The sequence below is a fragment of the Vanessa tameamea genome, chromosome 20 (genome assembly GCF_037043105.1).
Source record: "Vanessa tameamea isolate UH-Manoa-2023 chromosome 20, ilVanTame1 primary haplotype, whole genome shotgun sequence".
Lineage (NCBI taxonomy): Eukaryota > Metazoa > Arthropoda > Insecta > Lepidoptera > Nymphalidae > Vanessa > Vanessa tameamea.
In genome coordinates this window covers 1439293-1452000 of record NC_087328.1, presented here as the reverse complement: position 1 = coordinate 1452000, position 12708 = coordinate 1439293, and the positions used below count along the sequence as shown (strand labels likewise).

At 33.2% G+C, this 12708-nt stretch overlaps 1 protein-coding gene across 5 annotated transcripts; it reads right to left on the bottom strand.

Annotated features, from left to right (window-relative positions):
- Positions 1 to 94: 94 nt before the first annotated feature.
- LOC113403816 (modifier of mdg4) lies at positions 95 to 9880 on the bottom strand. Of its 5 annotated transcripts, none has more exons than XM_026644429.2 (6): positions 9596 to 9876; positions 9298 to 9354; positions 7463 to 7603; positions 4028 to 4204; positions 2720 to 3002; positions 95 to 1883 (listed from the first exon to the last, which is right to left on the bottom strand). In XM_026644429.2, the coding sequence occupies exons 2-6, from the start codon at positions 9298 to 9300 to the stop codon at positions 1660 to 1662; spliced, it is 828 nt and encodes a 275-aa protein (XP_026500214.1). In that variant the 5' UTR covers positions 9301 to 9354; positions 9596 to 9876; the 3' UTR covers positions 95 to 1659. The 5 variants fall into 5 exon arrangements, with proteins under 5 accessions (XP_026500214.1, XP_026500212.1, XP_026500213.1 ...); XM_026644427.2 differs by having other exon boundaries at positions 9600 to 9876; XM_026644428.2 differs by having other exon boundaries at positions 9604 to 9876.
- Between the last annotated feature and the right edge of the window lie 2828 nt (positions 9881 to 12708).

The following is a 12708-nucleotide window of genomic DNA, read 5'->3' as shown; positions in this document are numbered from 1 at the left end:
TGTAAAATTTCATAATGATGAGTTGAATAATTACCGACGCAAAAACGTAACACAAAGTAACTAAAACTATGTTGATGTTGAATAAAAATAAAACTTACGATAAGAAAATATTATTTATTGATAATAATTATGTCTTTTATAAAAGTCCTTACAACTAAAAATGACTAGATTAACTATAACATTGTATAGATTAAGAATATGTACCTAACTATATTACTATAACGCGCTTGCAAATATTAACAAAATTATATTTTTAGGCCTTACTAAAAATACCTCGTCCTATTACGATGATATAAAATTAAAATATATAATGAAGTTAAGTTGCATCACTATAGCGTGTCCTCAACACGTCATAGTGATGAAACTTAAAAGTATGTAAGTTTTAAAACGAAAAAGTGTATCAAAATTTATGAAAAAAGGGTTTTCAAATTTTCCAAAATGGCGCTATTGTAGAGAGTAAGCTGCGATCAACATTTATGTATAATTATTAAACGGTATTTATAAATTTTATTAACAACAATAATTTGAAAATAGCGCTTTTGAAGATGGATGTCAAACGGAATTAGCGACAGTCCTCCGTCATCTGTTACATACATTTTGAGGAATATTTTTTATACATAAAGATAATTCTTACCTCTACACTACAATAAATAATATTTTGATCATAGTCATTTGATTAGAATAGTTATAGCATTTTGTTTTTGGAAACTAGAAAATATCTACGTATTGTTAAGATTTGTAAGCGCGGGGTTTTTTTTAAATTGGAATTCATTCTTTCCGTTAAGGCGACGCTACAATTGGTGCCCATATTATTAAACTGGTTTTGTTGGATTGGTACGTATGACATGATAAAATAAATAAGTTATCGAGTTAAAATTAATGGTAATATGTAGACACACCTCAAGGTATATGAAAGATTTTATCTAATCAGTCGAGTGGAACTTGTTTGAAAATTAGTCATACATACTAACAGGTAAAGTTAGTAAAAAAAATAGAAGTTTTGAAATAATGCTGCGTTACCATGTTTTCGATGGACAGTCAAATGTCGGTCTCACTACTAATATTTCTATTCGATACTGGTCTATTAACTATTCATTCTGATTTCTCTTTGATCATCTTCCTGTCGCGGCAGATTGTCGGTTGTCGTCTTAAGTTTTGACTAAATAAAAATTTCTAAACAATAACGACCCGTATATACGCTGGAAGAAAACCGACTAACCAGCAAAAATCTGCCAAATTCTTGTCTAGCATTGATCCCAAATGGAATAAGGACAAGCGAACGATGGCGTATTACACAATTGTACATATCTAAGTAGGGTCGGATTTAGGGGAGGACAACCAGGGTAACTGCCCTGGGGCCTCCACAGGAGAGGGGCGCCCAACACAAAGATTCCGACTAGTTAACAGTTTTAATGTATATGTGTAGATATAGTCAAATTATAATCATTTTATTAATTATTATTTTAAAATGTATTGATACAAAGAGTAAATAAATGATTGAAAAACCTTACTGACAGAAATTAAATTGTTCAAGTTAATTTGTAAAATAATAATCAGAAGCCTCCACTCCTCTGTTGCCCCAGAACCTTAAAATCCAAGCCCTGTGTCTGAGAGCGATAAGACGTATGCTGTGTAGCGTTACTGCGGTCCGGAGTGACGTCACAGCGGGCGGTCGCGCGGCGCGGCGGGCGCGTGTCGGTAGGCGACGTGCTTGCGCAGCGCGTCCCGCGAGCGCGACACGTGGCTGCAGGCGCGGCACGCGTGGCGCCGGCCTGCGTGCGTCTCCATGTGCACGCGCAGGTTGTACTGGTTGCTGAGCCGCTTGTTGCATATCGTGCACACTGAACTATTCGACCGCCATTTTCTATCGAAATCCGGTGATTCTGGAAATTGTTAAATCATTTTTAATGAGTTGTTTATATTTTCATATGAATTATGAATACGTATCTGTTACGATTGAATAAATATAGTCAATGTTAGACTGATAGAGCCGTATCTAAAGATTGCGAAAAATATCGATTAGTGCGAGTATTAATAAGACCGGGGTGGTGAATAAACTTCAATCTTCAGTACCATGTTTAAAGTTTATTACTAGAATAAACTTTAAAATGTCCCAATTTGTACCCAATCTATAAAAGCACTTTTTTAAATAAAATAATATGTATAGTCAGGGCCGGACCGTAAGTTGTACGGCCCTGGGCCAACACTACTTAGTGGACACCTAAGACATATCTGAATGTAGACTTGAATTAAATTAATTGAATGGGTTTGATTAATCGCAGGACTCGCAGGGCTGCGAACCATACGATATGTTTAATTTAATAATGTTATGGATTCTTTCGCATTATCGTCTATTTTTGATTTTGACTTGACTTAGCTGGGGCTCCCTTGAATCCACGGGGCCCTTGGCTGAAGCCCAAAAAGCCACGTGGTAGATCCGGCCCTGTATCTATATACAGGGCCAGATCGACCATGTGGCTGTGTCGACTTGGAATGGAGAACAAGGTGAAGACATCTGTCTGTCTGTCTGTCTGTAAAAATCGTGAACAGCATCGACAACCATTCAATCATTCGAAATGCGAAAATTTGGAAGGAGGACGTTTGTTATTCAGTCACGCCAGAACGGCTGAATAGATCTGAATTAGGTTTGGCTCAGAACCTCATTTTAAGTATAAAATTGGATAGACAAATGGAATTACGTAATATTCGTTCTACATACCTCCTAATGTAGGTATTGGTGGTGTTGTGATATCCGGTATGAAACTTCCGACTCGGTGCGTGCTGTACAGATTCTGTACAATCTGATCCAGTTTGCTGATTTTCTCCTTGTTATTCCTGTCAACAGCTTCAACGTATTCCGTGGGCTGGCTTTTGATGTCATTCGTTTTGTTAATTTCAGTTTGGATGTCGTTTGTCATGAATTCTTGAGGGTCAGATTTTTCTAGATTAATAGGAGAAGTAGGCTCGTTGATCGCTTCTTGTGTTTGTGTCAAATTTGCGTTCTGAAAATATTTAAGTATATTTTACTTATCATGGAATTACGCTGACACAGTTTTAGATAAAGTTGCAATATGTCTCTTCTGAATTTGTCAAAGTAGATAACTGGTTTTCCGCGAGAAAATTGAACCCATGCCGACGATGATGATGCTCAGCGTTGACGAGGAACATCGTGTGGAAACCTGCATGTGTTAAATTCAGTGTATCCACCAAAGCCGCAATGGAGCAGCGAGGTGGAATAAGTTCCTAACCTTCTCTTATCTTATCTTCTTCTTATCAAAGGGAGAGGAGGCCTTAGCCCAGTAGTGGGACATTTACAAGTTGTTACTTTGCACTTGAAGGAAACAAGAAAATTGTCTTTGAAACTTTTATAATAAAATTCCGCAGATCTATTAAATATTTTGTTAAATAACCCCATTAAATAAGGCATTTCCTTCAAATAGTCTTGATAGCGCCACCGTGGGGGGAGAGCGAGTACTAAAACTCAAGTCTGATATTTTAGGGTTCAGAATACGTACGTCCTATTTTGCCTCTTGTGAGTTTCTTAGTACGTAGATATCGGAAGGGAGAACATAACGTGCGTCATATGCTTTCACCGTCAAGCCTCTGAAGTGAATTTGATGAAATTTGGATACCCAATGAAGGATATAGAGTTTTTTTTATGTCTAATACTTCACGACCAACCTTTGAAATGGAGCGAAACCGCGGGCGACAACTAGGATATAATGCAAGGTCGTAATAAAGACACCGACTTATGGACACTTTACCGAAATATAGCTGTTTTGATTGACAGTGATATATGACTTATTTCCTAAAGTATAACGTTTAAAATTATTATGTAAGCTTCCTTATATCACACACATTCACACACACACAGCTTCATTAGACCACTTAAAAAAATACAAGGGTTTTCTTAGCAATGACCTAACCATCTTTGTTGTAAGTTTCTTTCGAATACTTTGCCAACCGATTAGAATTTTCAATTGACAATTTCATGTCGTTATATATAATAAAAACTTTATATTCTTACGTTATCAGCATCCGTTAGTCCAGATACTTGCAAAGTGTGAGCCAGTCGAAGCAGAGCAGGTAGACAGCGTCTAGAAGCGGTCACTTCGCCGGTATACATGAAGGTTAGAAGTAATCTCAGTTCAGCTGCTTCGCATCCCAACACGACGACTAGCGTATTGTTCTCAGCGTCTATTTCCTGCAAAACATCATTAGTTTTTATTGTTTCAATTCATTTTGGAGGGATACCTTCTTATGGTAAGGAACTCTTCTAATCTGTATGGATTCCCTTTCTCTTACGCATACGGCAGCGGTAGGCAGGCAATAATGATACTAATAATGTACACAAAATTCTAATGTTATATTCATGAATTGTAACTAAGAATGAAATATATTTTATACTCAATAATATTTTTTTAAATAAATAACTTTTGCTTACATTATCGTATTAATATACATAAAATTTAAATAATAATCTAAGTTTTTCTCAAGTCAAAAAAAAGCTCATTTTCTCAAACAATTTCAATATTAAATAGTTCAACTTTGATTAGTTTAAGTTATCACTTCTGTCGGGCGTCCCGAGTCGCACACGTATTTTTTTCATAATTATCGTTTTACTAGCTATGTGTGTTTAATTCAAGTTAAGCGTTGTTGCTTCACCATAGCGTGACGGTACTCTACAACCTTTAGCAATAAATGTACTATTTGATGTAAATGTATTTTTTTTTAAATCGAATTGTAAGTTCGTTCGAACGAAACATATGTCCAACGCAATTAGCTTAGTTAGCCATTCAATTAACAGTCTAGCCTTTTCACTAATATGCGCCGTTCAACCGAACGGCCTAACAAAATCTCTATTCGTATTTTTTACATTGCAAAATCTGCTGAAAGTTTAATTTTATAAAATTTTATTTGACAAAAAAGTTGCTCTCGGTCAGCCTAACCGATATAATTATTTTAATTTTTATGTGACTCTAAAGCAAATTACTCTATTATGTGAAGCAAGATATATTGGCTGAATGTCTATCAGGTTTCTATTTGAGCAGCGCCGTTTGGTAAAACGTCTAGTTTACTAATTAAAAGGCTAATTAAAGTTATCAACGATCAGGTTAAAATATACGAATGTTGTGTAATTATTGGTTATTTTCTAAAACATTGCAAACAGTTGCTAATACAGAAACCTATTATAATGGAAATGTACCGTAAGGTCTACAGTTAACATATTTCATATAACTTGTTGTCGGCCGCGACTTCGCTCGCGTTATAGGATTCTGGTCTTCAGGGTTTCGTCATAAAAATACCTATGGCCTTCCTTGGAGTTCAAGCTCGATGGATTAGGCTCCAAATCTTCTCGTCAAGGAGTAGAGGCCTTGACATTAACGGCTACGATATTTTCTTCTAATAAAATCGCAGTATTTAACGCAGTGTTTGTGAATTTGAATTAATTGAGCGAACACGACAATTTGTAGAGGACTTATCTGTACTAATATTATAGATGCGAAAGTGACTCTGTCTGTTACCTCTTTACACTTAAGCCGCTGAACCGATTTAGATGAAATTGTATATGTGGAGATAGTTTGAACCCGGAGGGACATCGGCTGCTTTCTTTAATTCACTCTTAAAGAGGGTAAAATTGGTGTTAATGGTTTGTGTATATTGGTAAAGCTTTTTTTCGTTTAAATATGAAAAATAAAACGCATAGCAAAATTCCTTGCCATAAAAACAATGTCTTTTTTTCTTTATATGTGTGTTTTTCAATCTAAAAGTTGTAAATAGACTCTTATTGGATCCGAGTGAAGGCGGAATGTGTGGCTAGTATAACGTTAAATCAAACTCGACAGAGACTAATAATAGCCCTTAAATAAGATAATAACGCTTAATCATTTATTATTAATAAAAAAAGTTAGCATTCCTTGTAATGCCACCTCTAATTGAACGCAAAGCTTATTTGTAGTCACGACAATAGCCGAAGAGGTCAGGAGTGTAACTGCGACTTTCTAGGTGGCTCCTACGCTTACAGAGGTTCAATTATTTTGTAAAAGGTCAATACTATACAGCCACAAATCAGACGACGTGGTAAAGGAATCTACATCGTTTGATAACAAATCGAAATGCCTCAAGGACAGTCTTTAAATAAGACAAGTTAGTTATTAATTTATTATTAATAAAAAAAAAAAACTTAGCAAGAACTGAATTTAAATTGACTCCGAGCAAAGCGGAGGTTTAAGAGCTATCTCGTTGCATTGTCTGTTAAGACATTGTTTGCAATTAAACTTTGTTCTTTATTCAGACAACAATAATGTTTTGTATTATAATTCGCATCGGAGATTGTTGCATTGTAATATAAGTTTAATTTAATTTGTAGTAAATGTTATTTAAGCGTGTTTATTGTATGCTGATTGTTCGGTAAGGAATAATACTGTAACGAATTAATAAAATTAATGATTATTAAATTAATTTAAAGTTGTTAACCAATTTTTTCTATTATTTTTTTATATAGGTATACCTATAACCGTGTGATTTTATAAAAGATAGATATCAAAATCGAATAAAAAAAAAATCCTTTATTCAAAATAGAAGCATTACACTTACTTATTGATTGTCAAATTAGAAACAACCACTGGTTCGGAAAAGAAAATAAACTGACTTGAATGTTTAGCGAAAGTTAATTTGTGATTATTTACAAATATTCAATATCAAAACGAAATAGCCATGAAGCGAACGTTTCCTTCCCAAGGTGTATCAACCATAACCTCACTCATAAATGTACCGTCGTATGCCTATTAACCTCGTAGAGTTCTACAAATCTTACATACCTACTGACTATCTTGTATCTGTTATAATTTGACTGCATTCGCTTAGATAGACAATATATTCTCAGACTACGATAATATAATAAATTAAATAAGCAATATCTATAAAAATTAAACATATTGCCATGATGATGACAATGATGTCGTCTTGACCGATTTCAACCGCGACGAATCTCAAGACTAGTCAACTGTATAGGGCGATTAAAGTGCAGGAGTGTATGCGAAAGCTTATATTTATTCTCTACTCACACATTCACATAATCCGAGGCGAAGGCAAATCAAATAGTTTTCAGGACTAACGGTTTTTCATGCTTTCCGAGACACGGAAGTGTGCATATTTCTAACTCCTAGACTCCGGGCTGTTACTTAGAATTTTTTGAAAAAAACGCAATAAATTTTACAAGCCCAACTTGGGTTATGAACCCAGGATCTCGGAATCTGCGGCCTTATATAGAATCTAGACCAAGAAGGCATGCAAAAGGTTGTCATAACATATATGTTATGTTAGGCTATAGTCTATGTGTGCCCTGAAACTAATACTTCCATATCAATCGTACCTATGTATGTGTAACGGTGTTAACAATGAACAACAGACAAACAAATCTTACCTCGTTATAATACTAAGTATGTTTATAAATCCTCACCTTAAACAATTGTGCGAAGTACTGGCTACAAGCGGCTAAAACTAGTTTATGTGCTCGTAACAGAGCCCCGCTGGCGCTCAGTGTGACGTCACTCAGGGCCCCCGTCGTCAACATTCGCCCTAGGGCTCCTATTACGCTCGTCTGTTGAAATCAAACGTATTTATTAATTTCGGTTTGATAAGAAGATAAGGATGTGTTTGTGGACTTGTGGTGAAAATTTTTGTATTCATAAGTTAAATGTATATGTATATAAAAAATACTGAACGAAAAAAAGTATTCATATATAAGCATATAGATATATGTATAGGTACATATTTAAAAAAAAATCCAATGTTTATAGGTATTTAATATTTAAAGACAAATTTATGCTTTGAAATTAAAAACATAACATCGTCTTAATGTTTGATATCGTCGTTTCTTTTTAATTTAAAATAAAAAGGAAAATTGGTGATTCTTGTACTCTCAACTTCAATTAAATATAATACGTAGTTCTATTTAGTAGTAGGCATAACAATAGCCGAAGAGGTTTGACGTCTATATTCATGGACATTGACAGCGGGTAACCATTAGATTCAGAGAGCAAAGGTTGGACGGAGCGGCCCAATTTTGGAAGACTTATGTTTAGCTATGGCCCTTTATAGACTGATGGATGGATATTGGAATAATTATAATTTAAGGGCTTGTACCTACAACAGCATAGAATAAAAAACTAAGCTTTTGAGAATGTGAGTGTATGAAAAACAACAAAAAATACTTGTGATTATTGTTACACTGGTACTAGGCACACATAAGATCACAGAGTTAGAATCAATAAAGTTCAGTCAACGCGAGACGCTTCTAGCAATATTGTTAGTAATATCGATTGATATAAATACATTGCGTAGAAACAATGTTAGTTATTAATTTTAAATATGAGTAACTATTACTTCTTTTTTAAACCTTTAATTAACTTTTCCAGGGTATATTTAGTTGGTTTTGATAAACTTTGATTTCAAAAAATGATTTTTTTTTTTTTTTTTTAATATTTATTGTTTATAAATACTAATTCCACAGTAGTAAACTATATTACTATTGTGGAGTTATTATTTATTTCCCCGGATTTGTGCCAGTATCCGAGATTCGAGATTTGAGGCCAAAAAAATGAGTTACTACGTTATTATTCTTGTTATATAAATTGGTAGATTTGTTAATATTTAATTTGTTTGCATATTATTTAGTGGTTATACATAAATACTTTGCAGTTGAATTCAAATTGATGCTATAATTATACTCTCATTAAGGTCTCAAATTTTTGACGGCAACAACATTGTTTGTATTTAAAAAAAAATACCGAGTTAATTCCGATTCATTTGTTGTTTATTTTAATTATCTGTGCCAACGTTATTTATCTGTATTAGCATATGGTTTGGCATTCAAATGACAATTGAATCGACACGGATCAGCTAAGATAATAATAGATGGATTAGACAATGTTTTTCTAAGATTATGTTAATAATTATAAAAAAAATAGTTCGAAACGTTTGGAATAAAAAAAAAAAAGATTTTAAAACTTATTTTTAATTAAATATAGCGTCATATGTTTTTCTTTTTTAATTATTTGAATTATATAAGTTAGTTTCCAATTTCTTAATTTATATTTATAGATCATTGTGTTAAAAATCATGCATTTTTTATCGCGGTATATCGACATGTGAGTATTTCTGAAATAAAAATGTTGTCATCGGTTAAGATTGCAATAGAAACAATATTAAAACTGGGAAGCATTTAGCCAAATAAGCTACATATAATCAAGCTTAATAGTATAAGTAAAAATCTGGTGGTTCACTTGCTAGTACCATTTGTATCGTGTCCAATAAGAAACAGTGCTTCAGATAACACGGTCCTCAGTGTATCTGTAATTATTAAGAAATAAAAATATTTTTAATAAACAGATAAAAAACAACAACAATTAATATCACCAAATAAAAAAAAAAAGAAACAAATCTTTTAATCTTAATTTTAGTCACGTGCTACAACAGTAAACAAGAATTAAAGAAACAAAGTATCAAGGTAACCATAACATATAGATCTTGTGCAGTGTAATTATAAAAAAAAAACAACTGACAGATATGTATTGTGTATAAAAAAACTTACTTACCCACCTGGTGATTGTGCCAGCGTAAAGAGAATTGCTGAGAATCATCGTCCATCTTGAAACTGTGCGTTTGATAGACTCACAATGACTGGACGAGCGGTACAGACAATATTATTGTTTAACGAATCCAGGCTGCTTTATTTTAGTCGGTACGCCTGGAAAACCTGTAGCCACCTATTTCTGGAGCTGATCTTATTTATAAATACAATGACATTCAGTGACGCGGCATACCAAAACTCATCCAAAAGCAGATTTAGTTCGTCCGACACGATGACTGGCATTGTTCTCTTTAGACTGATTTATTTGTAACATTTTTTTTTTAATTGAGATTCGAATTGTTCTGAAATTGATCGTGTCAATTGACCTATTTCGTTAAATTGTTCCAGCGATTGCAATGCATTTATTAATTCATCTTTTTTAAAGATTGAATTGCTTTATGTTGAATGAATTTATATCTTTAAAATAAAAAAATAAAATTTTGACAGCATACATTACAGATTAAAAATAAAATGTGTTTTTTGGTAAGCGCGGGAAAAATTTCAACTAGCGTTGATACATTTCGGAATTTTAGAGAAAGAAAGAAATTGATTTTGATTTTCAGAAGATATTGTAATTTAAAATACGAAACGTTACGATAATGGCTAATTTATCAGAATTTACTGATGATCCAGACTTTTTTAATATGGCTAAAATTACCATAGATACAGAAATATCAAACTTAAAGAAGGTAGTCGACCAAATAACACAAATGCGAGGTATGTATTGTAATTGATAAAAACACTCTAATATAAATGGCAGATTATTACTCTATACAAGACTATATAGATAACATAGCGTTGAATTTGTATGCGTTGATCATGTTTGATATATTACTCGGCAGTTTCCTAGGAAAACTTGTAAGATTACGATTGTATGTGATTGAAAATAAAGTATCTTTTCATTTGATTAAAAACAGGTAACAAATTTAAGCTTTAAGATTACAGATGTAGGCTATTTGTAAACATATTGATGAATCTGAAAATCTGTCTGCTCGTCCATAACATCTGACCCAGTATACACATGTCGAGTTAAAAATATTTTTTTCCGTTGGAACGATATAGGAATGTGTGCGTTCCAGCTATTAGTTAATTGCGCGGATGTTTTTATTTATAAATCCAATATCCATACTGATTTTGTTAATATCATATGGAACCGAAGCGAATTCGTAAAACATGAAATAATTTCATTTATTAAAAATATATTGTAACTCGTATTTAAAATGTACGTGCAAGTCGAAGCCATTAATGCCATCTATCAATGATTACGAGAACCTCGGGAAAATTCTGTGGCAGTAATTTTGTTTAGCAAATCAACTCACGCTTAAGTCCAATGTGAAATAAATACGATAAGTGAAAATAGTAAATCACTTCTGATCAGAATAATTCACACTCGAAAAGAACCCGTGAAAGAAACTCAGCAGGATTATTTATTACTACGCAAGATGTAATTTTGACAGTATGAATTCAGATTGGCCATCTGATGGTATACTGGCCACCACCGTCTATAGACAATGGCGCTGTAAGAAATATTAACCATTTCTTACATCGCCAATGGGCTACCAGTGCCAACCTTGGGATTTAAGATGTTATGTCCTTTGTGCCTGTAGTTACTAACACTAGCTTACTAACTCTTTAAACCTGAACACACCGATACTGGGTACTGCTTTAAAACAGTAATAAATATGTTATTTTGTTCAGTGCAAGCTTCCTTAATACTATTGGAGTTGATGACAACCATTGACGCTAGAACATGGCAAGATGTCTCAGCGTTAATCGGGTTGACAAAGATCGATTTGACTGACGTATTCAATAAAAATGATAGCAATGAAATACCCAATAAATAAATAATTTCTGTAAATTGGTTTTTATTTTTTTATTAGTTTTTCTGTAACATTAACAGCCTGTAAATTTTCCACTGCTGGGCTAAGGCCTTAAGGTTTAGAGCTTATTCCAATGCGGATTAGTGGATACCTATGTGGCAGAATGTCGTTGAAATTAGACACATGCAGGTTTCCTTACGATGTTTTCCTTCACCGCCGAGCACTAGATGAATTATAAACACAAATTAAGCACATGAAAATTCCATGGTGCTTGCCTGGGTTTGAACCCGTAATCATCGGTTAAGATGCACCCGTTCTAACCAACCAGCCATCTCGGCTCGGTTTTTCTTTAAAATAAAATATATTAAAATAACCTTTTTTTTCATTTGTAATAGTAGCGTATAATCGTATCTACATTTATAGTTCAGTCATAATATACATTATAAGGTACAAGTAAACTGAGAAGGCTGTTGTTATAAATTGTATATTAATTTAAATTGGTGCCTGAGCTGGGTAGGACCACTCATTATATACCTACTCTATCGCCAAAGAGTAATTATTTCGTATTGTTACGGTATGTAACTACGTAACATATTAGTTCCCTAGGTTGGTGGCGAATTGGTGATATGAGGAATTATAGGCAGTGGTGACCACTTACCATAAGGTAAGGCCCTGATTACCTATAAGAAACAAAAAAAGAAATGTTGGTCGACAATCTCAAAATATCTTAGTCAGCCATCTTAGTTTGCATTTATAATAACTTCATTTAAAATAAATATATAATGAATAAATATATAAAATATTCATTTAAATTACATGATATAAATTATTGATCTATATTGATTGCACAATTTATTTAAGGTACCTAATTGGATAAGGATTAATGCTATATTGGTTAAAATTGCTTCGAAAATAAGCCATTATTTCTCGTAAAAAGTAAACGAAAAAAAAATGTTTATTGTGGGTTATCTTTAAGAGATAGACATACACCATCACGGACTTTTTTGTAGACAATTTTGAGGTGTACAATTCTGTAGAACATTATTTTGATCTATCTAGTAGATTTCAGCCAGCGTTTACAATGTAAGCGCAAAAAATGTATAAATTTACGACATCACATTAGAAACTTTAAAAATTATCAGTATTACTTAACTATATTGTCTATGTATTATATACAAAAACCTTCCCCTCGAATCACGCTATCTATTAAAAAAAACCGCATCAAAATCAGTTGCGTAGTTTTAAAGATTTAAG